Source organism: Micropterus salmoides, unplaced genomic scaffold (genome assembly GCF_014851395.1).
Source record: "Micropterus salmoides isolate LMB-PRFRI ecotype aquatic unplaced genomic scaffold, ASM1485139v1 Ms_hic_scaffold_7, whole genome shotgun sequence".
In the NCBI taxonomy this organism is placed as follows: domain Eukaryota; kingdom Metazoa; phylum Chordata; class Actinopteri; order Centrarchiformes; family Centrarchidae; genus Micropterus; species Micropterus salmoides.
The window spans coordinates 24,334,597-24,359,862 of record NW_024044459.1 but is presented as its reverse complement, the minus strand read 5'-3'; the positions used below and the strand labels follow the sequence as shown (position 1 = coordinate 24,359,862).

At 43.0% G+C, this 25,266-nt stretch overlaps 1 protein-coding gene across 8 annotated transcripts in view; it reads right to left on the bottom strand.

Moving 5' to 3' along the window:
• LOC119891383 (membrane-associated phosphatidylinositol transfer protein 2-like) overlaps window positions 1–25,266 on the bottom strand; it is a 46,595-nt gene that overhangs the window by 5,471 nt on the left and 15,858 nt on the right. For 2 of the 8 annotated variants that reach the window (XM_038702986.1, XM_038702987.1), the window contains exons 2-22: window positions 20,374–20,598; window positions 14,631–14,845; window positions 13,722–13,843; window positions 12,987–13,220; window positions 12,547–12,873; window positions 10,980–11,075; window positions 8,563–8,667; window positions 8,420–8,484; window positions 7,207–7,451; window positions 6,825–7,014; window positions 6,269–6,388; window positions 5,857–6,071; window positions 5,572–5,747; window positions 5,097–5,267; window positions 3,924–4,076; window positions 2,751–2,915; window positions 1,621–1,890; window positions 943–1,091; window positions 708–824; window positions 459–575; window positions 218–366 (exon numbers count right to left, since the gene is read on the bottom strand). In XM_038702986.1, the coding sequence (XP_038558914.1) occupies window positions 218–366; window positions 459–575; window positions 708–824; window positions 943–1,091; window positions 1,621–1,890; window positions 2,751–2,915; window positions 3,924–4,076; window positions 5,097–5,267; window positions 5,572–5,747; window positions 5,857–6,071; window positions 6,269–6,388; window positions 6,825–7,014; window positions 7,207–7,451; window positions 8,420–8,484; window positions 8,563–8,667; window positions 10,980–11,075; window positions 12,547–12,873; window positions 12,987–13,220; window positions 13,722–13,843; window positions 14,631–14,845; window positions 20,374–20,451 (3,479 nt within the window). In that variant the 5' untranslated portion in view covers window positions 20,452–20,598. Of the gene's footprint in view, window positions 1–217; window positions 367–458; window positions 576–707; window positions 825–942; window positions 1,092–1,620; window positions 1,891–2,750; window positions 2,916–3,923; window positions 4,077–5,096; window positions 5,268–5,571; window positions 5,748–5,856; window positions 6,072–6,268; window positions 6,389–6,824; window positions 7,015–7,206; window positions 7,452–8,099; window positions 8,172–8,419; window positions 8,485–8,562; window positions 8,668–10,979; window positions 11,076–12,546; window positions 12,874–12,986; window positions 13,221–13,721; window positions 13,844–13,939; window positions 14,102–14,630; window positions 14,846–20,373; window positions 20,599–25,266 lie in introns of those variants that run through there. The other 6 variants (XM_038702994.1, XM_038702989.1, XM_038702988.1 and 3 more) reach the window with 6 other exon arrangements.

Here is a 25,266-nt window from a genome sequence, read left to right as displayed (position 1 = left end):
GTTAGGACTACCCGAGGCCAAGACTGAACCACTGGTAGTCCTCGGTAGTCCTAACGACCCCACTGAGGTTAAATAGCTGAGTTTCCCTGCCAGTCAGTCAGAACTGAAGAAGTCCTTTGGATGAGGGACGAAACGTCTTCCAGTATCTTCAACCAAGTCCAGTTGCCCTTGACTTTAACCTTAGTTGGACATACTGAAAATATCAATCTAATCTCACCTCACAACCATTTTGACTGGGTAGACTCCTATGCCCAGACGTTTGTCCTCTGGGATGACAAAAGACACACGGCCGCTACTGTTGGTCACTTCTGTGTTGAAGTACACCCATTCTCCTGATGGAGGCTGGGTCATGATGTGGAGGTCAACCTGCACAGGATGTACAAAAACCATGAGCACAGATTACACAGGCATTACTGACATGAGTCTGTGTGCTGTTGTGACAACAAAAGACAGATCACCTTCTCCCCGGCCAAAGTGACCATGTCCAGAGGGCCGTACATGAAGCGACCTGTCAAGACCTGCTGGGCGTCTTCTGTGAACACTGCGTCATTCACACGGTGGTTGGCAGTCACGTTCTGTTGAAGGAGTAAAAGAAAGATACATTTTGAAATTTTGTGTTTCCCCCTTTGTTTGATGACACTTAATATGTAAGAAAAAGCTCCAACATAAGGAAGGAATTCAGGAGCTTTTATAGAGCTGACGCCCACCCTGATCTTCACATGAGTCCTCTTGCGGAGCCACTTCTCTCGAGGTTTGGAGGGGGTGAATTCAGACACTTCTTTCCCATCGAGCTCCAGGATGCTAGAGTTTTCATGCCTCATGACCTACAGGAGACATTTCAATGACTCATCCTCAGTGTCGCTGAAGAGGACTAACAGCCCGCTGGTCACATTTTAGCGTAACATGCCATAAAGAGTGGCAGGTACTCTAGCGCTGACTCACCTGTCTCAGGAGAAAAGACACAACATCAGTGGACTCCCAGTATGATGCGTGGAAGAGGTGCGGTAAAGCCACTGTGGGGAAAGCGGTCAGAGCGTCGGGGCAGTACAGGGCAAAGTCCAGCCGCTTTGTGCCCCACCAACGTGCTGCAACTGAGATGGGAATTGATGAATATGTGCAGATACATAAGTTGAAACCTTAAGAGAAAGAACGTGAGGTATGTGATGGCACACAAAGGTGCAGCACCCCTGAAGCTAAAGCAAAAAGACGATTTCAATCTTCAACCACAATCATCACCGATCCCAGCAGTTCTTCAGCTAAAAAGAGGGAAATCAGGAGTTTATAAATGTTATTAACAGGAAAATAATAATGCAGAAGGAAGAAAAAGATTGTTAAATCCAATATATGATTATATGAGCGAAGATGGTTATTCATGTTAGTATGGCCATGAAAATGATTAATATTATGGATTTGAAAAGAAGGGGCAATTTATGATTTATACATTTTCCCTAATCAACAGAAGTGATAGCCTTGCATCCTTATCAATTAAATTTTGAAAGAATATAAGTAGGAAAATGAGGCTTTCTGGAAGAGCAGCATTGAGGTTTTGGATTTTGACACAGTAAAGACATGTAGCCTCACGTTGATTTAAAAAAAGAAAAACCTCTCTTAGAAAAATACCTTGCTCCACTTCAGCTTGAGAGTCCAGTGAGACCAGAACAGATATAGCACAGTCCAGCCCGGGTGACAGGCAGTTCTCATATTGGCCAGTAGGATTTAGCCCTTCACTAGTCTCTGCCTCATTGTCCAGCTCTGCCATTAGACCTGCACCAGGACATCTTGTCTTACGGGATTTTGGGGGACTTTTCATGAAGAATTTGTTTTGCGATGATAGGGCGAGTTGGGACAAAAGGCCAAACTTTTTTGATTGGTTAGTTTGGCATGAATTGGCTATGAGGAGAAAACAAAGAGAAAGAAATCATATGAAAAATGGATGCATGTTGGTTTATGACAGTTTAAACAGTTTGAAGAGTGACTTTGGGATGAGTCCGTAAGTAAGCTGCCTTACACTGAGCTGTGAATGTCAAAGCTGAAAAAGAATTGTTAGTTCAGTAACACTTAAGGCAGTAGGGCAGGGTGATGCTGTTGAACGTCTTCTGATGCTCCAGTGTCATAATTAGTTTATGTGCACCTCCAGGGATGTGCTGTGTGTGCTATAGTAGCAGTATGCAGAACAGTAATGTGAGGTACAAATAAATGTTCTGGTAACAAAAGTGAAATAGAGAGGGAAGGGGGGGACAATCTCACATAAAACACAACAGAATACTGGTTATCTCTGCAAACATTACGCTAGGGAGTAGACAATGCAGGAATGGCTGAGGGAGGCAGGTGTCTACATGCATTCTAACATTAGATAAATGCAGCACTCGTTCATTGCATTTACATTTAGACAGTGGATAAGAGTAAGACAGACAGTGAAAAGTGGCGCTAAACTTGCGCTTCTTCAGGAATCTGCTTGCTCATAGTGGGACTTTCAGGTGTTAAGTTTGGCTAATAAGCAGCAGTAGAAAAAGGAGCGGGGTATTCATGTCTATCGGGCTGACTAGACTGCTCCAGCTGGAGTGCAGGTTGAGTGTAGAGTCAGAGTACCGGGGGAGTGATAGTGCGAGAGAGAGAGAGAGAGGGAGAGAAGATGATGTTGGAGAAATATAGAGAAAAGTCTGACTTTGAGAGAGAGAGAGAATAACTAAACCAGTGTTTGTGTGAGTGGAAGGAAGACAGAGAGGCTTGTTTGTATTGAGAGCACTTACTGTTGGCTATGTTGGTGGCAGTGTAACTGTCTGCCATTCCTGAGACCTGGCTGGCAATGCTGACCTCACTGGCCCTCCGCTGGCCCCGGGAGAGGGGGCCCGTTACGGGGGATGAGGGGTACGAACTGTCCATGAAGACACCACCATGAGACTGAACAACATCCGCTATTGAGTCGAAACAAGGAGATCCAATTAGACAGAGACACAGGTAAGGGGAACTCACAGTGATGAGGGGAGGGACATGTGGGTCTAGGTGTCAGGAGAGAAATGTGATGGCAGGCACCATGGGTTTCAGAGGACATGTGAAACCCAAAGGCGGCCCCTTGGCGGCCAAGGTCAAATTTCTGTAACTGACCGAGTGGAAACATGGGCACATGAGTACATAAAACACTTAGTGAATGTAAAATCACAAATGACCACATCTATTACAGTCATACCCATGTGTTAGTATCTCATATGAAGGTGATTTTTATCTAACAGCAAAGTAATATAATGTTATGGCCGTAGTTTTTGTAGATAAAACGAAATAGTGCTGGGGATTTTATAAAATCAGATGACCTCTGACCATTATCACAAGGAGAAACATAGGAAACAGTTTGTTTAGGATGTTGAGATAGAGCTCCACGCACGGTACACTGTGCAAACACAACATCACAAGCAAGACAATCTTCACATCAAAACTATAAAATTCAGGCGATAGTAGAAATAACCCGTCAACATCAATAATCTGATATTATGGAAATGATGCAGATGCACCAAAGCCCGACCCAAAAACCACAGCACAAACACAAATTCTTGTGTCCTCCAAACATTGAACGTGACATGAATATGTCATGGCAACCACAAACTGTAACACCACATGAGATGCTTATCAGATTTATGCTTGAAGTATTTCCGTGGCAACAATTTTGTATTATTTTTATTTCTTAAAATAAAAACAGGAAATTAAGGGCCAAGTAATTTAGATAAAAGACTAGATGCATTTATTTGCAGCATATATACTGGTTTATCAGTGTTTCTTTATCTGGATTTATCAGAAATGGCGATGGGAATACTCAGAAAGGACACATGGTAGCTATAAATCTGAGCATCTCGCAATAGGTATGGAACAAACAGACAAAAGAAACACAGTGAATGGGGGACAGATGCAGGTGAATGGGAGAGGCTACACACACTCCATAGTGGTGGGTGTGGCTTTGAGGGAGCCCTCCTGCCAGTTTAGCACAGGCACAGGGATGCAGGTCTCACTGATGGTCTCCTGACAGCGAAAGGACAGGGGAGGCCCGCTGTCAAGTAGCAGCTGAGAGTTGCTCTGGACTGTCTCCACTACAGGGGGAGGTGGAGGGGTAGAAGGTGCAGAGGTCAGGGGGTGGGGTGTGGAGAGCCACGTAGGCAGATATGATGACAGGAGGCCAAGAGAGGAAGGAGGAAAGAAGACAAGGAAGACACAAAAACATATGAAGCAAGAACAACTGAACATGAGACAAGAAAGCAGAGTCAAGCCCTTATTTGAGCCCACTTCTTATGAATCGCAACTACTAGTCAGTCATATATCGTCACATAACACGAATCTAAGATTGTAAATGCTCTGGAATCTGCAGGTCATAAAATATTTTGCACTTTCTGAACTTGAAATACTTAAAATGATTAACATGATCTTGAATTTGTCAAGGCATATTCAGTGACCGCTCATTTGATGAATGCTATCACTTTTAAGATTGACACATGAAAACGCTGGCCTGAAGAAATATCTCCTCGCTTTAACAGCATATTAACTCTAATGTTAATAAGCCCTGGTTCAATGGCAAAAAGTATGTACTGTATTTTAACCATCAAATCATCTGCTTTTTAGTTACCTTACATCGACAGATATTTGTATAAGGAAGGTAGGGTGAGGCTCCAAGGGTTACTCCACTATAACGAACAGTCCAAACAGAAACCAACAGCACGACTATGACGACATTTAGATGAATAAACTGCTTCACAGAAGACGTTGAAGCACAAGCAGTAGAAAAATGTTTCACTTTTCTTTGAGACAATGTTAAATTTGTGTGTAAAGGAACTCATATTGTGCAACTAAGATGTCTTTAAGATATATGTTGTCTACGGCATGCATCTATTGGAAACAGGGCAGTGGGTTACACTCAGTGTCTGAAGTGTCAGCTGATCTTAAGTTAAAAGGAGAAATTAAACAGCCATTTTATTACAGGGAATTTTCCATTTGTGTCTGTGGATGTGAATCCAAGTCAGAAATCCGTACATTTTTCTAAACTGTAATTCATGACTGGATATTTACTGAATTCATGTTAATGGTGCTTTTAAACATGATCAGTGCGGAGGGCTCACCCAGTAGCGCAGAGTTTCCATCACCTAGGGGAAAGCGTTGGTAACGGGGCACGTTGAAGGGCGGCAGGAGATGAAATTTCCTTTCCAGCAGAGGCTCCAGGCGGGAGGCTGAGGGATCGGCTGGGTGGAACAGGTTGTAGACCTGCTGACAGGCAGGGCGCAGCTGGGCCACTAGGGGGAGAAATCGAACCAAAGACATGAGAGATCAGAAGGGAAGAATCTAAGCACCCCTTCCCTCGGATGGAATAGTTGTGAAACAATAACTTTCTTTAGAAATCTTCCCTCAAAAACACAAGGTTTAATAGCTTTTAAATGATGATAACAACAAACACACGTCCCTATGCTAATTAGTGTAACCTGAGATAAACCTTTTGCAAATGTAAAAGTCATTTTTTACCTGTACAAGATAAACAATGTTTTCTATCGCTGATTACATTATAACAAGCATTGCATTCTTCTTTCCAAATTAGCTTACCATCCAGCATAGGAATGACAGTCTTTCTCAGGGCCAGTACCAAACCAAGGGGAGAGCCAAACAGGAAAAAGTCGGACACCTCAAAGTCAAACTTCCCCACGGAGCCTCCATCCAGCATAGTGCTGCTGCTTGACCTGCGTGAGACTGCGTCGTTCCGCAAGACACTGGAGTGTAAGCTGGAAGGACAGCACAAAGTCAGTCCTCATGTGGAAGATAAATCTGACATAAAACCAAGACTGAGTTCTTTTTTTTTTCTCTCCCAGGTAAGAATTTTTGCCAACGCACCTGGACAGGAAGGCCTGGTGTTGTTTGATCGTGTCCAGTTCGTAGGTGGAGGAGTCACTTCTCTTGCGTGGCAGTTGTCTCTTGGTGTCGTCACCTGCGCCAGCACGAGGGATGTCTATGTTACTGCGACTGAGGTGACGGCTGCCCTCCAGGGTCGAAGAGGCTGACCCGTGCCCACTGTTGACAATGATACCAGGAGAGAGGAGATCCTGGTCCTGTGGAGGGCAATTCAGAAACATTTGTTATGAAAACTTACACTTTAGCACTTTAGAAAGAGTACATGTATCTTAAGTTTTACATTGCATAAATTATAGCTTTTGGGTATATTTTCAGAAGGGACTTATTGAATTTGTGATATAATTTAATCTGTTTGACAGGTGTCACGGTATTCATTACTCTGAATTACTCTTACCTGTACACTCACGACACTGCCCCTGCGACTGCTGTTCTGGCTTTCATTAACTGTCTGATTGCTACTGCACAGGGCATCAAATCCCAAAATTCCTCCCACACAGTCTCCAATGAGGCATACCTGAAGAGGTCAATGGTCAGACATAAAGTTGAGAAAACATTGTATTTTTGACACGCATCCACACGGTTCAGGTTTACCTAAAACATCTATACACCTGCTCCAACACAGTTCAAGAACACAAACAAAGTGAATATGTTCATAAAAAAAAAAAGCTGTTTTCCAGGAAGTAAAACTAATAGGATGTTAACATAGGAACTTTCATTTACTTATGTTGTCATTAATTGTAATATGGGTATATGTGAAGTATCAATTAAATGTTTTAATATTTAGTTACAAAAAGTAACAATTCATGTTAAATTAAAGACAGGGCTTAGCTGTGTTACTGTGAGTATGTACATTTATCTTTGAGAGCAACAAAAAAACTTTATATTACTAGGACAATTCGAAACGGTTGGTATCTGAGAATTACACACAACTTCACATGACAGTTACTGACCTGGCCGGTGAAGGCTGCCCCATTCAGAGACTTTATGAAATCTGCGTACACCTGGTTGGCTTTGACGATGACGGTGGCCATGGCCTCCTGGTACTGTGGAGCAGAGGTGGCCAGGAGTGGGAGAGCTGCCAGGGGGATGTGGTCCTGGCTGCTGGACAGACAACCTTCATCGTAGCTGTATGGGCTCAGGCTGTGCAAAAGACACAAATTAACAACATTAACATACTTGAAAGATCAAGGCAGTGCACAGAGGTTGTGAGCTGCACTTGAACCTTATCCGTCAAAAGCAAACAGCAATCACGGTCAATAAACAGTAACCTTCAACCATTATTCACAATGCTTTGCAGCATGCAGATAATTGTGTGTATGCGTGTCCTCTTACTTGGACACCAGGGAGAAGGCCTCGGCACAGATGGCAGGGCAAGGTACCAAACGGATGGCGATGCGTCCCAGCGCAGCGGGGTAGTGAACACGCATGACTGTGTCAAAAGCTGTACTAATCGTGTTGACGTCGGCCTGCTTGCTGTTCTGGTCCCCTCCGCCTGTATCCAGGATGTTCCCTCCGTGAAGAACCAAGATCAGCACGTGGATTTTGGAAGGCTGCAGGCACTGCTGGGACGAGCTCTCCTGAGAAAATTTTTGAAAAAGGGTGATGGATGGGGATGACGAGGAACAGCTCTTGGGGAATGTTGAAGAGATTACATATTTACTATATGAAAGCATCCTTTTTTATCAGCATGACCAAAGACAACATGCTTACTGAGTGAGAAAAATCACAGATAAACATTAATGCCTTGGATATTGTGAATCAAATTATTTGTATTTTGTCATATTTTTGTGTCCATCTCTACAGACATGGACCACACAACAAAATGTTTGTACAGACTTCTTTTCATAACCAGAGAGGGGCGGGGGACCACATATGGAAACAGAACAGGGCCAACCTACACTTCACCTGGACAACTGAATTAACAGCAAACAACGACAAGGCTTCCTGAGGACGAGTTACATAAAAAAGACATAACGTGCAGTTTTGTCTGATGCAAAACATTTTCAAAAAAGCACTATACTGTATGTACACTCAACGCCACAGCTGTAGGGTACACAGAAGTTGAACACAGGGTGGTGAAGTTGAGGAATAAACATGGATTTGGATTTGGGCAATGGAGGGAAAAAAGGGCAGGGCCAGTAAGTACTGGGTTTGTTCAGGGGAGGTGGGGGTCTCTGTGGAGCTACTGTAGTCCACAGTGCACTGGGGCCAAAATGTTTACTTACTGACTGGTGCCTTGTTACCGTGATGGTGGGAATGGGAGAGCTATCGGCTTTGCCTCTAACAGAGCCACGCATCTGAACACAAGAGGACAGAGAGGCTCAGGGACAAACAGCCCTTCTCTTATCTTCCAAACTGTAAAACCTGATGCAAATGACTGTTTAATAAAATTAAATCAAGTTTAACAGAAGCGTCTGGGTCCTGCAGGGCATTTTCTGTAGCTGGATCTTCAGGATTCATTTATTTCAGACATGGTTCTGCATCAGAGAAGGCTGGTTAGGGCTGTGTTTTGTAGATACACACTCACTGTGCCAGGCACGCATACCTCATCTAGTCTGTCCTCACTGGTTGTTCTTTCATAATCCACTGTCATTTCCTTGAACAGCTCACCTGCAAACACACACATTCTTATCAAGTACTGAGGCAGCGTGTCTTTCCATCATAAAATTCTCACGGTCGTCATCATACCAGGAGTTTCCTCTGTGTCTGTAGCTTCAATCTTGTCTATGAGATCATTGGAGTTCCACTTAGTGATTTCCTTTGGGATGACCTCCTCGCCATCTGAGAAATCCTCTGCAGGGGCGACACAAGATAAATCACGATCAACTAAAGTTCACGTGTCATTCAGGGTTTACTAATTTGTCGTTACACCAACAGTATAACCAATTTATATATAGTGATTAACAAGGCTGTATGAGTAACATTTGCATACTCAATTATATAATTTAACAGCTGACCAATGTAAAGGAACCTCGTCAAGCTTTCACTCACTGTGGTGGTTATCAAATGCATAGCATGCTGGATATCTTGTTGATATCATGTTTGAAGTATAAATTTGTGTTTATCTATGGGTGTAAGTGCAATTATTTTGTAATCTAAAATTGCAAGTGCATGTGTGCTGGATAATGGATAAGAAGTGGATTGGTTTTACTGGATTTTCAAAAAAAGAGAAACAACTCTATTTACTAAACCATTACCTACTGTAAATAGGTATAAACTAGTGTGTATCTTCTGACATTATAAAATGTATTAATTAATTATAAATGTATTAATAGACTGTTTTCCATCCTTTAAATCGCATTCATCTGTGGTTTAAAAAGTAAGGCTCAGGATCTAAAAGAGAATATCCCTTTTTTATCCTATAATTTCTCTCCTGGGACATTTCTGTTATACTGCCAGTATTTTCATTTCTGAGAAACAGGCAGCCACCTCCTGTGCACTTCAGTTTACGTTAGCAAATCTAAAATTTAAAGTATAAATGTCATGTTAACTCAATTTACTTCTATAGTACTTATACTACAAATAAAAAACAACTATTGTGAAGAAAAGGAAATTTTATTTCAGTGAATTGCTAACAGGATACTAACAGGAGGTTGCAGGCAGTGTCTCAGAAACACACACACACACACACACACACACACACACACACACACACTAGAGTAAGACCAACATCCAAATAAAGGCCTTCTGTCATTCTGTTTAAGAGATGATGTGTTCTTTACCCAGTTCCCCATCAAGTGCCTTTTTTCTTTCATTGCTTTTTAAGTTATTTTCTCAGATGGTTCAACTTATTTCATTTATAAACATGTATAATAACCCAGTCTTAAACCTTGTAAAAAAAAAAAAATGAAGGTATGAAGGTAAAGGGGTATCTTTATTTCATCAGTAGGCTTTACCTAATTCAGGTCAATAAATAACATTTTATTCCAGCTTCATTTGCAAGTTGTACACTAGTTCGAGTAGAGAAAGTTGCAATTGTAGCAGATGCATTAGTTTTATTATCCGTTTGGAAGAACACATACTGCAATACTAGCTGTATAAGACAAGTGTGTACCATCATTTGTGGATTGAAACCCCTACTTAATGCCATGGCAAACCAGACACACTGAATGTGTACCTATGATGAGCTCTCCTCCTAAAGCTTTCCTTTATTCATTTGCACTAAAAAATTCTGCCACACAGAAAAGGGGAACATGACAGTTAAGAATAAGCCTGCACATGCAACTCAAGTGTTTGTAACAAATGATTACAGCAAGAGGGCCGTGGACACATAGCAGCTTTTAAGAAATCTAATATCAAAAGGCAATCTGAGCCAAGTCAGCCTGTTTCCAAATTTAATTTGTGTACCACCGTCATGTGATTCACCCAGGCACCAAAGCACACACTTAGGTTCATAAACACCGTGTTTCATGTTAATTTCGATGCACCAACCAAATTTATTTAACATAATTTAATAACTGCTTTTGAAAGAAAGAAATTTTCAGATGCCAACACAATTCAGTCTAATGACTGCATTCCAGTTACTCAAAATAACATGAGCAAAGATTTATTAAACTTGGAACAGGTGGAACCTAATGAGTGTAGCTAAATCAGTATCAAAATAATAAATGACAGCACAATTTTATTCCCGTTTCATCATCATGACATGAAACAATTTCACCACACAAATACTGGTGAATGATTTGGGGGATGTATCATGAATTGTAAAAGATCGTGTGTGTCTAAACCATGGACTGTATGTCTATGGAGTAAACGATGATGCAGGAACTGGAGTGTGTTGGTGAGAGGGGGACTGATGGGCAGAGATGATTGTGATTTCTGAACCAGACGTCAAGATGAGACACCTGGCCCATGTCCTCGGCCTCGGCCAAACTCATCCAGCAGAGAGCACGGGGGTCGCACCACACCCACCTATTTCAACTGCAGCCCCAAAGCATGCTGGGTATCTGGGAAGTTTAAGAACTGATCTGTTGTTAAAGAGATGCATGCAGAGTCAGGGGAGCAGGGAGAAAGCAGGTTCTTGGAAACTAAAACACAATAAACACATCCATCTTACTAACTAGATCTAACTAGGGACTCCAATTTAAAATCAAAACTGTGGTTACCATGAGCGTCGAAGAACTCCTCGTCCGAGCTGTCGTCTGAGTCTCGCGCTATGCTCTGCATCCTCCACTCTGAGATGCTGTGATGTGATGGACTCACTGAAAGACCGCACATGAACAAAAAATTCACTGTTATTTTGGGACATGTGTTTCAGTCTCTCTTTTCCCCCTTTTAACACATAAACACACGCACACACACACAGACTCTATGACAAAGAAAGATTGCACAATCTTCTCCCGCCCACACACATACAGTGTTAAATAAACATGCAACAGTCTCTGTGGTGCATTACTTCATCACAGATGGACTGCTTGGTGGTCAGGGGGGTGTGTGAAAAGTGAGGCCCAAGCACAGCGACTACCAAATGCCAGCTGAGGAAAATGGTGATACTAAAAGCAGGCCTTGTCTATCACGTGTCTCCAGTCTATGCCTCATATATCATTAGTGCGTAGGAAGAGAGGGGGGCATCGCTCTAAGGGGCAAGCTGATGAGAGAGAGGCACAGCTGTAGTTGTCAGTGCACAGAAGCCAACAGCGTTGGAGGGGAGGGTCACAGCGAAGAGCGTCAGCCTCCAGTCTGTGATGTCAGCACTGTTGCTAAAAATAGCCCAGGAGAGAACCTGGGGGGGGGGCACTCCGGATGAGAGTCAGGGTCCAGGTAGTAGCTACAGTGAGCGCTGCCTTGAGGTAGGGGTGACACTGGAGATGGGTGTGTACGGACATGTGGTTTGTGATGTAGCTGCTGCTAAAAATAACCCAGGTGAGATCCACAGAGTTGTAGGGGCGAGGCAAGGTAAGTTGGACAGCACAGCAAATTTGGGGGTATGAGTGAAAATAATAAAGTAGAGTAAAAACATTTCAATTAACATCAAAAAGCAAACTGTAGCACAAAAGCTTGCTAAAAAGCTGCTCCCGAGATGTTTGACTTTATTAACACCACTGCTTTTCAGTAGACTGATTCTTTCAGTGTGTACAGCTGAACCACAAAATTGCATCTCTTTTGGAAGAGATGAACCAATTAGTCCCACGGAGTCAGATCTTTTGAGTATTAAACCCCTGAAAAGCAGTCTGTAAATTATTTTAGTTTGCTTCATCATAGAATTGTGGCTGTGGTCAGCTTGAACTGATGTGGGCTGATGGTGGTAGAAATCTCCTAATATAGCTATTATTGTACTTGGAGAAAAAAAAATTCAGTGTCACTTTGGCTTTGCACAAGCTTGACCTTGTTGAATTCTTCACATACTGGCTTCAAGTGTGGACAGGGCTCAAATATCACAACTGGCTGTATTTACTTATGGAACAGTTTGACTTTGTACCTCAACCTTGCCAGGTGGCACAAATAAGGCTTTAAGGCACGATGAGGTATAAATATAGGAGGTGATAGTGTGTGAAGGAAGGGGTAAGGCTCAGGACAGTGCAGAGCTACAGTAAAACAATTGAATAGGGGAGAGCCATGTGAATACATAATGAATGTAGGCTCCTGTGATACCTTTCACACCAGTGTCAGTCTCACACACTGTCATACACAGGGATGACAGAATTGAATAGGTGAAGATGGCGTGCTCCTCACCTCCTCTCTTGGATGAGCGGGAGGATCGGGATGAAGTGGACCACTGTTTGGTGAGTACACCTCGTGGCTGGAGAGTCACCTCCTCAGCCACCTCCTCAGCTTCAATGGAGTTCATCGCCTCTTTAACCTCCTGGTCTTTGTCAGGAGACGGAGCACCTCCGTTGGCCTCTGTGGCCTCCTCTGCCTGACTGAACAGGGCCATCTTTGTGGCCAGGGCCAGCTGGGTTTCCAGTTCCAGCTGCCGGATGTCCTCCATGGTCAGACCGTACCACTCATCCTGCCAGCACCAGGCCTGCCGGTGGGCACGCACCATCACCTTTCTCAGTCCTAGGGAGAAACAATTACACACCTACCTTTAAAAAGGTTTCATAGGCTAAATAACAGGCTAACACACTACTACATTACATGAAAGACTGCAACATCTGGAACTGCATACTCACCAACATCATGGATGAAACGTTCAATCTTAGACTGCATGCCCCAGTAGCGGAACTCCACCTTGCAGAGTTTGTAGGCACACATGATGGGGGTCTTCCCTGGGTTATTGTTGTACTCTTCTATCCAGTCGTCCCGCAGAGGACCCCTCTGGGTCTTGACTGACTTGTAGAGCCGCGTGTCTTCCTCTGCTTTGTACTCGTGAGGGGGGATGGGATCTGTCACAATGTCGATTGGGTCTGCCAAAGACAGTTCAATTCCAGAAAACAATGACTAAAGGAGCCAGGTGTTTCAAATGTATTGCATGAATGCTGCTGTTACGTATTCTGTGTCTTTCATAACTGAATTTCAGGCTGACAAACACATATAACAAAAAGTCACTGATTAACAATCAATGTTGTAACTGGGTCACTGCATGCCCTAAAACCATTCATTTCAGAGCAGCATCATAGTCAGTGGACAGGCTTCCACACAAGTGGGCCACACATGCTCTGTATGTGACAGATATAAAGACTCCACCAGATGCCAATACTAACATGTCACCTTAAATAACTATAGCAAGAAAAGGTCACTATTGGTTCTCAAATATATCTACACAGTAGATAATGACTGCATGAATACTGAGCTTGCTATGTGGTGGACCTTGAAAGTTAAAATCAGCCTAATAAACATCAATAATATTTTAATATCTGTGTTTATGTTGTTGTAATGGTTTCGGGATTAGTATTTAATTGTCTCACCAATAGTCCTCTGCCTCTTCTCTGCTGCAGACATATTGAAGACATCTGCTTGGTTGCCTGTGTCGGATTTGTAGTAGGTCTCAATGTCAATGGAGAACTTCTCAACAAAGGGACAGGTGTATCTGAAGGAGAAGAGTCAACAAAATGAAGTAAACAGACTGTCTCAACAAAGCAAGAGTCCATTATGTGTTGACATCTGCCTTCATTAAGATACTTACTTTTCAACTGAGGGGCTCAAGATCAGAACTATTTTATTAAGAGTGACAACACCTTCTCTTTGCTGAGGATAGGAGACGTGTGAGCCATGCCCATCTGTTGCATCTGAGGCGTCTGCAGCAAAGCTGTCACTTGTTGAATAGATGTGTCAACAGGCACTTGCAGTCTATCAATATCCTGACAGTATAGTCGAGGCCACATCTCTTTTCAGCACCTTCACGTCTCTGTGTTTGTCAGGCACCACACAGACACACACACACCGATACCCTGAGAATGAGGGGCCATCAGCATCTAACAGAGTGGAAGAGCTGGTGGCCACACCTCGATCTGATGCTCTGCTCTGTAATATTCAACCTGCTCTGAGATCTTTATTTTCTCTAGGCTTTTACTAAGGGGCAGCAAGTAGAGCAGACTAGGCATCATCCCACTCACGGCATCCCACTCACGGCATTTTATATGTACAGAATACAAGCAGGGTTTGAATTATAATCCATCTTCTAAACAGGTAGGGGCTGCATTTCTGTCTTTAAATGTGTGCACACCTACCAGCTGCAGCAATTAGACACCCATGTACACATCATTTCTATTATTAAAATACATTTTTTTTAAGGATTTTGCAGAGCCTTGGCAAAGTGTAATGCACTCTCACTTCTGCTCTGAAGAGGAGTGGAGGTGTGGAGGAGCAAACCTTACCTGGTGCGGGTGTAAGGGTAGGCGTTCCAGGACTCCTCTTCAACTCTCAGGGCTGCTTTGGGCAATATGGAGCGGAACCAGCTGGGAATGTGCATGCCAATGTGGTAGACCTTGTGGGTGTACTGGCCTGCCCCACCCGGGCCATCTGTGTAGGGCTTATTCTCTAGGATCTCCACCCCGCTACCTTCACCACAGCTCTCTTCTCTGCTCTTTTTCTGTAAGCAAAATAATTAAATTAGGTTGAAGGTGTTCATGTTTGCGTATAAGTAGTGCAGTGTAAAGGAAGTGTGACATTTAAAAATATGAATACAATTTTACCCTCAATTAGAAAGAGGAAAAAGGAACGGACACAAATAAATGGACATGGTGCCTTTTGCAGAGTTTGACGCAGTCGATTGTTGCAGTAGACTAAACACAAGACAACACACGCACCAAAATGAATAGCTTCCTGGGAGCTTTGTCAGCTCTGAATTGCAAATCAGGAAGCCCAAAAGCAGGTCACACCGCTCTCATTTTTACATTCCATGTGCACAGAGGAAGAGCGATTGGGTGGAGCCTGCAGATTGCAGTTGAGTAGACTTACAGCTAGGTGACTCAAAGCTTCAAAGACAGGAATGTGCAGCATGGCAAGGAAGATCTGTGACGAAATCAGTAAAAGGGGAAACCTAGAGAGTAGACCATAGTCCAAGTGCTGACAACATTAAAAAGCGAGCAAAGACCATAAATGTCAGAGATTACTATCTCATATGTATCATCTTCTCTTATCAGCCTTGTCCAGTCTTACCACATGCAGCTCCAGGTATGTTTCACGCAGTATTTAGAGCAGCACTGGGATAATGGAGGGACAGATTTCTCCATTCAGTCCAGTGGGGAGAGACGAGGCAGTGAATCAGTGGAGTAGGGAGGAGGAAGCCATGAGGCGTCCAGCGCTCCGGACCTCATTACCTCTGACAGGTCATTCATTAGCTACCCACTCTGCTCTCAACAGCCCAGACACACTTTCAAAGACACAGCACAGACGCCACAGTACCGTCAAACTGGCCGTACATGCAGCCACTATATAACAACACTTGGTTGATGTATATGTCAAGTTTACAGTGTACTGTTTACATACAACCACTATAAAATATATGCTGCTGTAGAAATGCACACATTGTAATGTAAACAATAAATACACAGATCATACAGATCCACAATTTTAAGCAAGATGTGCAAAGGAAAAGCTCACCCCTTAACACAATAACACATCTCTTTCCACTTATATAGAGCAATATCAGTTAGCTTTCAATTAGACTAATCACAATAAGGTCAGCGCATCATTGTGACTACTATTATCAGAGAGACTGCTGTTCAGTTTTCAAAATGTAATCATCTTCCTTTGTACACCGCTGACAGCTCCCACTGTTGCCAAATTATGTCTGGATGTAAAGTCAGCCGTCAAGGTAAAAGGAAAAAATAAGTTTCACTGTGTTATGCTGTGGATTGTCATTTTAATTAGATCGCTGACAGGTGACTGCAGCCTGCCAAAAGCAGTCTTCTCCCGCCTGGAGCGACAGATGATTCTAATATTACAAAACATGGGTCAGGGCTCAGCTGTTCCCTTAGGGAAATAAGAGAAGCGAGAAAGTAGATAACATGCTTAAAGTTAAATGAACACTGAATGTAATGTTAGATTCTTAATGAAAACGGTGTGCTTTGTTCATTTATGTGCAACTGCACCCGTGGCGGAACAGAAATGAAGAAACTGTTTTCAAGTGTATCGACTGCCTTCACAAGGGAGGGAGGAGGGCTCTCATCCACATCGCTCTACTGTGAAATCCTCTTTGGCTCAGTACACAAAGACAAAGTGTCGTTGTGTTGCGAGTTCAAGCCCTAAAACCTTTGCCACATGGCACTCTCTCACTTTTGCTCATCTATCTTTAAACAGCCATCAAACCCCTACAAAATAAAAGCTAGCACCATCAAAGCCTACTGTATGTTTTTTAGATCCAACGGTTTGGACAGGATGAGAGTCACATCCTGTTTTTTTCCCCTCTCGCCATCAATTTAGTGAGCCGTGTTTCCTGTTTGAGATGCTGTTTTTCACTCCACTCCACAGATACAGTTGCTTATTCAGAACATGATGTTGTGTGTGAATGAATGACACACAGTGACATCCTCTCATATTTAATTTCTCACACATTCTGCATTTGCTTCGTACATTACAGCAAATCCCTGCGCGGTGATAATGACTTTACAACTTGCTATCAAATAAGAAGGCAGCGAGGTAAGGGCAAAAGAGAAGAAAGTGCGAGGAGAGATTGGGTGGGGTATTGCCTGCTGAGGTACAGACATGACCAAGCTGTCCTAGGGCCCTGACTTCATCTGTGAGGCTTGGGATGGATCGCAGACAGGCAGGCCTACATGCTGCAGTTGCCTGGTAACATACAGTGATGAAGTGAGGGTATCCACAGACACCAGCAAAATCCTCTCTGCTCAGAATACAGCACTCTCTTTTTTCCTTCCACCTCCTCTCTAATTTCTTTCCCTCCCTCCTTCGCAGCCTCTTTTTATCCTCCATTTCCTCTTTTCATTCACTCCCTCTCTCGAACAAAACCTGACCAGCGGCACGCTGCTGATGTCATGGTTGCCATAGTGACAAAGGCCTCACAGCAACGAGGCTGTGCAAAGCGGGTGAGCTCAGGGGGAAAAGGTAACTATGGGTCAATAATGTAAGAGTTCCTCTTCCTATGTTTACATGCTTGAGAATGCACATATTAACTGCTTTTTTTCCCATACACAAAGACTTAGTGTAAACCGGCCCTGTCTGACAAAATCTCACACACGGCATGCACAAGGTCTGAGTGTGAAGCTGCATAAATTGTGGTGCAGTGACTAGTTTGTGCCGCCTTGAAACGTCTGCTTGCTTGCATGTTCCCAACCGTTTACAGCTCGACTGGATTACCCGTCTGTTTGGTACACCGGTGGGAGGATATGGAGAAAAACAACAGAACAACTGACCAGGTTGTGAACATTAAATTCTCATACTCTTTTTGAAACCAATACTCTTTATGGACTTGTGTTGTAATTATCTAATATTTCCATCTGTGCAGACAGGAAAAAGAAATGCCTTTACAATTATATAATCCTGATACAACAAATATTTCAAGTCAGTAGTCAGACACTATAAGACACACTTTTAAACAAACTGTTTTCACAGTACAAAAAGGGAGAGGCGGGGAAAAAGAAGGCGAGCAAAACTGTAGCTTGAGTTATAGTATTGTTATACCAGTGGGTGAGTCAATTTTAGACAACTTTGTCAACATAAATGCTCATTAATTTGGGTGTAAGACTTAACAGTTGTAGGAGAGGCCTCTCTTTGGAAAGGTCAACAGCTTGAAGGCATGCTGGGGTTTCCTTACGCAAGGCCTAAATGTTTAACCAACGAACCAAATGTTTCCAACGAAGCTGCTCCTCCGTAAGGGCTGCAGTGAAACAGTACAGCTTCTATGTACGATCACCTAACTCTAATAAATGTAAAGAGTATAAGTTAGGTAACACTTAGGTAAATATAGTCAAACTGATCAAACAACTGTGTAACTTATACAATAAAATAAAAGGGATAAAATAAAGTCAAATAAGATCGGGAAAGGCTCTCCTATAAAAGTATGTTTTAAGAAGGGACTTAAAAGAGTTCACTGACTCAGCCGACCTGATTTCCTCAGGCAGGCTGTTCCAGAGCCTCGGGGCCCTGACAGCAAACGCTCTGTCCCCTTTAGTTTTCAGTCGAGACTCTGGAACAGACAACAGACCTCTGCCCGAGGATCTCAAGGTACGTGCTGGTGTGTATGGGACTAAAAGTTCAGAAATATAACAAGGTGAGAGGCCATGAAGAGCTTTAAAAGTGATCAATAGAATATTAAAGTCAATTCTAAAACATACTGGGAGCCAATGTAATTAAGCTAAAATAGGAGTAATGTGGTCATATTTCTCTGTTCTGGTTAAAAGCCTGGCAGCTGAGTTCTGGACAGTCTGGAGTCGATCAATAGATTTTTGGGTTAAACAGGTGAAAAGGCTGTTGCAATAATCCAGGCGTGATGAGATGAAGGCGTGTAAAATGGTCTCGGTGTCCTTAAAAGTTAACATAGATCGAATTTTTGCTATATTTCTAAGTTGATAAAAACATGATTGAACAAGCTTTGTGGTGTGCTGCTCGAAATTTAAATTACTATCAAACCAAACACCAAGGTTCTTTGCCACAGGCTTAATGTGATTTACTAGGGAACCAGCAGATGGCAGTATTTGATTTGCCATCTGCTGAGACCCGATGACCAGGATTTCTGTTTTGTCTGAGTTCAGCTGGAGGAAATTATTTGACATCCATTTTTTAACTTCACAAAGGCAGTTGTTAAGTGAACTCAGCATTCCAGGGTCTGTGGATCTGACGGGCAAGTATATTTGTGTGTCATCAGCATAAATATGAAAAGAAATGCCATGTGTATGGATAATATGTCCAAGGGGAAGCAGATACAAGGAAAACAAAATGGGTCCTAATACCGACCCCTGAGGCACACCATATTTAACTGGACAGAATGAGGAGACATAGTTGTTTACAGACACACAAAACTTCCTATTTGTCAGGTAGGATGAAAACAATTCTAGGGCAGTACCAGAGATCCCCACCCAGTGCCTCAGTCTGTCTAACATGATGTTGTGATCAATGGTGTCAAAAGCAGCGCTAAGGTCCAGGAGTACAAGGACTGAGCACATACCTTCATCAGCAGACATTAAAAGGTCATTGGTGACTTTAAGCAAGGCAGTCTCAGTGCTGTGGTACTTCCTGAAACCAGACTGAAACTTTTCAAATAATTTGTTATTTTCCAGTACAGTGAGCAGCTGTTTGGACACAATTCTTTCTGGAATCTTTGCAATAAAAGGCAGTTTTGAAATTGGTCTAAAATTATGTGGGAGGGAGGGATCTAAACCAGGTTTCTTTAAAAGTGGGTTTACGCAAGCCGTTTTAAAATAATCAGGGACACAACCAGTAGATGGGGAGCTGTTGAAAACAGAGATCAAAAGGAGAACAATTTAAAACAGAATAATGCACCTAAATGTGTACACTTATTAACTAAATAGTGCAGATTTTTTACCAGTCTGACCCATTGTGATTGCTGTCCATGCATCGTCTGTGTGCTGCTGCTCACAGTGCACCTGGCAGTAATACTTGATTAAATATATCCTCCTTCATAAATACATGTTATATGAAGAGAAAATATGTTGCCACACAGGATAAGTAAAGCTGTATAAATCAGCCTTTCCTGCTTGGAGCTGTAACCCCTAAAGCTCTTACACAGATCCAGGGGCTCGGATAGAAAAGTGAAACTGTCCGACACAGACAAAACAGTATGTGCATCTCCATCGCGGCCGTATGTGTGAGCACCGGAGTTTGCAGTGAGAGCAGGGTGCCTCCACCCTCCCGAACGAAAACATGCAGCCTATGACGGGTGGAAACAGCCAGCTTCAGGGAGTTTAAATTGGATAATCTATCAGCACACAAGCGCTCTTTGTTCCTTTACTCCAGCAGTGTCAGGCACCATGTGACCAGTCATTTCATAATTGGGCACACTGAGATCGGACTCTTGAAAAATCCGGTGTGTTAATGTATCTCCTCTACGACCGTTTATTTTCGTCCTCTCATTTGGCCATTTTGGTTCAGATGTGTGTGGATAAGAATTTGGTGGGGAAAATGGCATTGTTACCTCACCTGGATCATATAGAGCTGGGCGATGCGGTACTCCTCCACACTCATGGGCATGGGGATGCGGTACTCCTTTATAAGCATGGTGAAAGGGGGGTCAGGGAGAAGATTGATAAGGGAAAGGAGGAGGGAGGGACAGAGGGAAGGGAGGGGGAGAGGGGGCAGGAGAGACTCAGGGGGCTCCTATATGTGACTTGTCGAATCACCAGATGAAGTCCACATTGATGGTTCCTGTGGGGGAAGAAGCAAATAAAAGCATGAAGTACGTACGCTGTGAATATGTTTAAAAATAAATACCTGCAAGCATCCAATACGTAGTGTTTGTTATAGTCAAGACATACTGTCAATCCTGACGGTGGATCTCTAAAAATACTTGATGCTTAGGTCTTTATCAACACCCATCACTCAAAAGCAGAAACCAGCTTCAATCAGCAACAAAAACCATTAAACACGAACCAGCATGTAGCACAGCACGAGTTATCTCAGAAGCTGCAAGATTCCTCTATAGATAACCAAGGTCAAAGATCAATTGCATTGGCTCACGCGCAGATGAAGATGAGAAGAGAGCCGGAGTGTCATTCAGGACATATGTTGGGTCCAAGCCTTGGCACTAAGGACGAGCATCAGCGTTGTGTCTCCATCCAGCGTCTTAGATCCAAGTAAGGCACAGGATAAACTTCTCTTCTTATACACAGGCCAAAGCTCAGTGTGTGTGTGTATGTGCGCGCGTGCGCGCGTTTGTGGCGGGTGGCCAGAGTCTACAGAAAGCAACAGCCACCCTGTCTCTCCCAAACCTTCAGCAGCGTCACATGGGGGGTTCACTCAGCATAAGACGGATTAGAGTTGAGTGGGGAGCATTACATAACATTGTAAGAGCCCCCTGTGCATATTTCAAGGTTTCACAAATAGCAGCCTTAGAATTACACAAAGCATTGTTTTCAAACTACTGTGCAGATAGCGGTAGGTGTGGGCTATACATAACCAACGTGTGGGTGGCGTGAGTTGCAGAATTCTGCTTTTGACCACTAAAGAAAAAGCAGCTCTCCAAAGCCAAGCAAGCACAAAACAAGATCATGACTGTAGAGATGGCTAGCTCAGGTGACACATTAACTGAATATGAGTACGGAAAGGGAGATATCCACTAGTTGAAAGAACACTTCTGTCAAAGTAAGTGATGGCACACACACAAAGAGGCACAATATTGAATATTTGTATAGATAAACTTGAAATTTCAGTCTTTGGAGCAGATAACAATGAATACTATGTTAGGCTGTGTTTTTTGTTAGTACGTTTTTATATTCTCCAAAGTAGATATGTTGCATTTTGGAAAAGAGCACCACACCTGTTAATAATTCAACAAAGATTTAAAAGGCTATTTAATGAAGGCATAGCTCAGTCTGTGAAAGCACAGAGGACAGGAACTTAGTCACCATGCTGATGAGACTGTACTGTACTATGTGTGATGGGAGACACCACCACCACCCTGGCACTGTCTGCATTTGGCTGTCCAAATCAGACCACACAGCATTGGAAACCCACATTATTTATTTTCTCTGACAAAATCCAGCAATTCTATGTAATCACACTAATAATCCCACTGCGTCACTTATCCAGTGTACAAAGGTCTGCTTTGGGGAGGCTCCACCAAGGGCTTTGGTCCACCACGTATTGAGTTCTCACACACACAACTCCACTCTGAACACACATTTGCCTAATAAGCACTTATGCACTGCCAGAACAAAAAGGTGCAGCCTGTCCAAGTGCTAGCTAAAAGGAGGGTAACATTCTGTTCTATACATTGTTCATATAATATATCTTAGCTCTACACAGAAGAACATATTGACAAAACCAGAGCAGAATACCACATATAGCTGAAAATAACTGCACTCTCGAGAATGGCTGGGACAAAAGTAGGCTAGCCTGGTTTTGCCTGCAGAGAAAAGCCTGCGGCTCAGGAGCCAGAGAGGCCTCTGTTGGTGCCTGGCTTTAGAGGGGAAGGTTGCAATACGCATATACACTGCTCAAAAACTTTAAGTGAACACTGCCATCACACCTCAGATATTGATGAAGAAAATAGTTCAAAGTTCAAAGAAATCACAGGCTGATCCAACTTTCATCACAGCAATTTGTAAAGTGACACTCAGTAGTGTGTATGGCCCCCACGTGCCTATATGTACTCCCGACAACGTGTGGGCATGCTCCTGATGAGGAGGCGGAGGTTGTCCTGGTGGATCTCCTCCCAGACCTGGATCAGGGCATTATTGAGCTCCTGGACAGTCTGGGGTGCTACCTGGCGGCGTCAGATGCACCGATGTAACATCCTAGAGGTTCTCAATTAGATTCAGTTCTGGGGAACGTGAGGGCCAGTCAATGGCATCAATGCCTTTATCATCCAAGAACTGCCTACATAGTCCAGCACCAGGAGGAACCCAGGGCCCACTTCACCAGCATAAAGTCTGACAATGGCTCTGAGGATTGAATCCTGGTATGTAACAGCAGTCATGGTGCTGTTGGCTAGCATGTGGAGGTGCGTGGGACCCTTCAAGGATATGCCTCCCCAGACCCTCACTAGGGGTGGGGGGGGGGAAATCGATACAGCATAGTATCGTGATATTTGCCATGGCAATACTGTATCGATACACGGACGCCAAGTATCGATATTTTATTATATAAATTGCAGATGGGAGTTTTAACTTTTTGTTACTAGAATAATAAAATCTATTGCTTTTTTTAGTCCACTAGAAAACTTAACAGGACCATATAGAGGACCGAAAAAGTGATATGAACAAACAGAGAAATGTATCTTTTTAGATAAACAGATGTTGACAAAGTTTGACTTTAGGGACCTAATTGGAAGTTGGAAAAAGGTAATAAATTATAACATAATATCGTGATAATATCGTATCGTGGGGCCTCTGGTGATTCCCACCCCTAACCCTCACTGACACACCACCAGATCTAGACTAGATATAGTTTAGTTTTGACAGGTTGGTCAGAAACATGCACACCAGTAGCCTGCTGGAGGTCATTCTGTAGGGCTCTGGCAGTGCTCTGGCAGTCCTCCTCCTGTTCCTCCTCGCACAAATGAGTAGACATCGGTTCCATGCCCTTCTATGGCATCAACCCAGCAGCTTTCCTCGTGTAACGGCCCGTCTCCTGGTATCTCCTCCATACTCTTGAGAATGTGCTGGGAGACACAGCTGACACAGACTACTTGTGCCTGAATAGGCTGCAGGTACCGCCTCATGCTACCAGTAGTGACAAGGACACCAGGAAAACACAAAACTAGAGAAAAATCTCTTGTGAGAGCATCTGTCTGTGGCCACCACCTGCAAAACCATTCCCTTTTTGGGGGTTGTCATGCTGTTGCCTCTTCAGTGCACCTGTTGTCACTTATTTGCATCAAAACAGGTGACAATCCCATATCCTTCCTAACTGGACAAATTGATATCCCTGAAGTTTAAATGACTTGATATTATACTGTGATGATTAAAAGTCTTCAGCTACCTCACCTTGTTAGCCGAGTTTGGTTTTTCCTCACCCAACTGTATTCCTCCTACACTGCTGTTTGTTTTAGTTAATGATCAACCTACATTTTGAATGTATGATCATTAGCACCTGTCTGGTAAAATTGTTTAATCATACACCTGACGATATACCTTCAAAACTGCGGTACCTAAAAGATTTGATGCTGTTGATTTCGATTTTTCTTCTGTTGACGTACACTAATGCTTCCAATATACTTTTTTTTATTTTGTTAATAGATACACAATCTATTAACATTTCTATTTTTGAAACCATTCTTACTTTACAGCATTTTTCCACACCGGCTTTAGACTTTTGCACAGTACTGTATACGTACTTATTGCGCATGAAAATGTGTGTGGGTGAGTGGCGTTGGAGGGATGCTTGAAGGGAGAGGGTGGGATTTTTTTTGGTTGGAATACATTCAAAATCAAGTTGTCTCTTGGTAGCTTGTCCAGCGTTGCCTAGCCTGGCTTTACATGTAATCAAATTCTAGCACACCACACACATATTTATGCATTGTGGCTGCAGCTTGCTTTTAGTTTGCAATATCTTCTCCTTTAATGATCCTACAGATAAATGACAGTCCTTCAGAATTAGCTGTTCTCAGGAGTGTCTGTTCCGGACAAATATAATCAACATGTCTCATTTACAGCAGTATTGCAGGCACAGACAGACTTTGAAAATGCCATAATGCTTAATGTCTCTCTGACTCTTTCCATTGTGACTGATGCAGATGCTGTGAACAGCATAGAACCTGTAATGCACCAGCAGCCTCGAGAGTGTACTGGCATCATGCTTGACCCAGAAAAAAAGCACTCTCTCTCTCTCACACACACACACACAGCATAAAAATAGCTCAGTCACAATAATCCTAGCATACGCAAGCAGAGAGCTTGACGTTGTTTGTTCAGAGAATATGCTCATTCCACTCTAAAAATACAGTCGTTGCCCCCCTCTAGGCAGTGACGCAATAGCAGCACACGCCACTGCACAGCGCTCACCACAAAGCAGCCTCCTATGTTCCTGCTCCTGTTTCGACAAAATTTAAGCCAATAATAGCCCCAAGATACTTTGAGTAGGACTGTGTTTTGCATCTCTGCCCACCACCACTTTGTTAGCTTATTACACGTGTGGCCAGATGTGGCAAAACCAAGCACCTTAAGATGTAAAATGCTGCAACTACCTTGTCTGTGACCCTCTAAGTAGGTGTGATGAACCAGCACAAGTACTAAACAATCCTCCAGGAAAGAATATGATTGTTTAAACATCACGTTATTCACTTTTTAATCTAAAACTAAAATGAACAAAAAAGCTATCATCAGAGTCAATCTACTGCAACTTTCCAGATAACATGAAGCTCAATACCACAGA